This window comes from Propithecus coquereli, unplaced genomic scaffold (assembly GCF_000956105.1).
Source record: "Propithecus coquereli isolate 6110/MARCELLA unplaced genomic scaffold, Pcoq_1.0 Scaffold267, whole genome shotgun sequence".
Lineage (NCBI taxonomy): Eukaryota > Metazoa > Chordata > Mammalia > Primates > Indriidae > Propithecus > Propithecus coquereli.
In genome coordinates, this window is record NW_012148252.1 from 935,613 (window position 1) to 937,383 (window position 1,771).

The window sequence follows — 1,771 nt, forward strand, 5'->3', positions numbered from 1 at the left end:
AATACTTAGATAGTGATAAACCAGGCTGTGTAGGCACTGGCCCCGTCACAAGTCTGTGGACCCAGCTACAATGGTTATATCTGGGGAGCTGTAGGTATCATAGCTAGTTTGTGGAGTGTTCACTACGAACCAGGCATAACTCTAAGAGATTACCTGATATAACGCATTTAATCCTCCAGTAACCCTAGTGGGTCCTTATTATTACTTCAACTTTCAGATGGGAAAGGAAAGCATAGGAGGGTAAATTCGCTTGCCCTGGATTACCAAACTAGTAAGGGTAGGCAAGTTTAAGTTCAAGAATTCATGAGTTCTGGGTCCAGGTATCTTGTTTTTAAACTGCCTTGAGGGCTGCCTGTTAGGATGCCTGAAACTCCACCCCCTTCAGTGTCAGCATGAAGACCAGTCTCCATAGCATGAGCTTCAGGCATGAAACTCCCAGTGCTTGGCATGGCTGTAAGGAATGCCCAAGCATGCACAGAATGAAGATGGATGGCTTTGTTTTTCCTCCAGAGCATTCATAGTATGTTTTGAATCAGTGTTATTCTATTGTATCATTTCAGGACATGATCATTTCTGGGCTACAGCCTGAAACGTCCTACTCCCTCACTGTCACAGCCTACACCACCAAAGGAGATGGTGCTCGCAGCAAGCCCAAACTGGTGTCCACCACTGGGGCAGGTAATCGTGTCTGTACATATGTGTGCTGTGAACAATAATACTAACTTTACAAATGAATTAGGTGGCCTCGATCAGGCTTATATTATGATAAAATTAGAGGAAATCAATGGACTGTGGTCAACATTTGTGTTTTTTTAGTTTAGGAGAAAAACTATTAATAGAGTTCAGTGAAGAAAAATTATCTAAGTTCATACTTTGTCCAAATTATTCAGTCATTCAACAAATATTTTTGAGCACCTATTATGTATCAGGCACTGTTTCCAGTACTGGAGATACAGCAGTCAACAAGACAGAAAAAGACTACTCTGCTTCATGAAATTTATTTTGTGACTACGACTAAATAATTAACAAATGAACAAATTGAGTATATAATAAAATGTCAGGAAGGGATAAGATAAAAAGTGAAAAATGAAAAGTAAAGGTATATTGGGAGAAAGGATGAGGAAGCCCTTAGGGGGGCTAAGAAGGTTTCTTGGAGGAAGGATATTTAAGCAGGGACTCAAATGATGTGAAGGAGAAAGTCTCATGAAGGTCTAGAGGGCAGGCATCTAGGCGGGAAGTCACACAGCAGGTTCAACCTCTCCCAACAACAAATCCTTTTAGAAGAGCTGCCATCTTGAACTGGGTTGATGTTTTATTCTTTGCCATCTTCTCCTCCTTACCCCTCGCTGTGGGGAATCTAAAGAAGCCAAGTTGTGCAAAAGATGGGAAACAGAAAAGAGAATGAAAAAAAGCAAGAAAGCTAAATAGTATAAAATCGCTCCCTTCTGAAGAACAAAGCTTCTTCAATGCTCTTTAGTTACTTTGGTTGGCCACATTAGGAAAAGTCAGCAGGAAGGAAGACTGTGCATTGTAAAACCAGTAAATTAAGAGATAATTACAAAAGGCATCCCCTCCAGTCCCTGTACATAGAAAACTCCCATGAAACATTTAAACTGTGATTTGATTTACTCCTCCTGAATCACTTCTCACACAACTTTTCAGGAACACACCTCTATGTAAAGACATAAAGTAAAGAACAGCTGTGATGTGCAGTACCCTCCTGGGTGCCACGCTCACTGCCAAATTTGTCTAAATGTCATAAGATTTGCCT

General features: G+C 40.8%; 1 protein-coding gene across 1 annotated transcript in view; it reads left to right on the forward strand.

Annotated features, from left to right (window-relative positions):
- PTPRD (protein tyrosine phosphatase, receptor type, D) overlaps positions 1 to 1,771 on the forward strand; it is a 439,560-nt gene that overhangs the window by 258,071 nt on the left and 179,718 nt on the right. The window contains exons 15-16 of the mRNA XM_012647380.1: positions 189 to 191; positions 537 to 678. Coding sequence (XP_012502834.1) covers positions 189 to 191; positions 537 to 678 — 145 coding nt within the window. The remainder of the gene's footprint in view (positions 1 to 188; positions 192 to 536; positions 679 to 1,771) is intronic.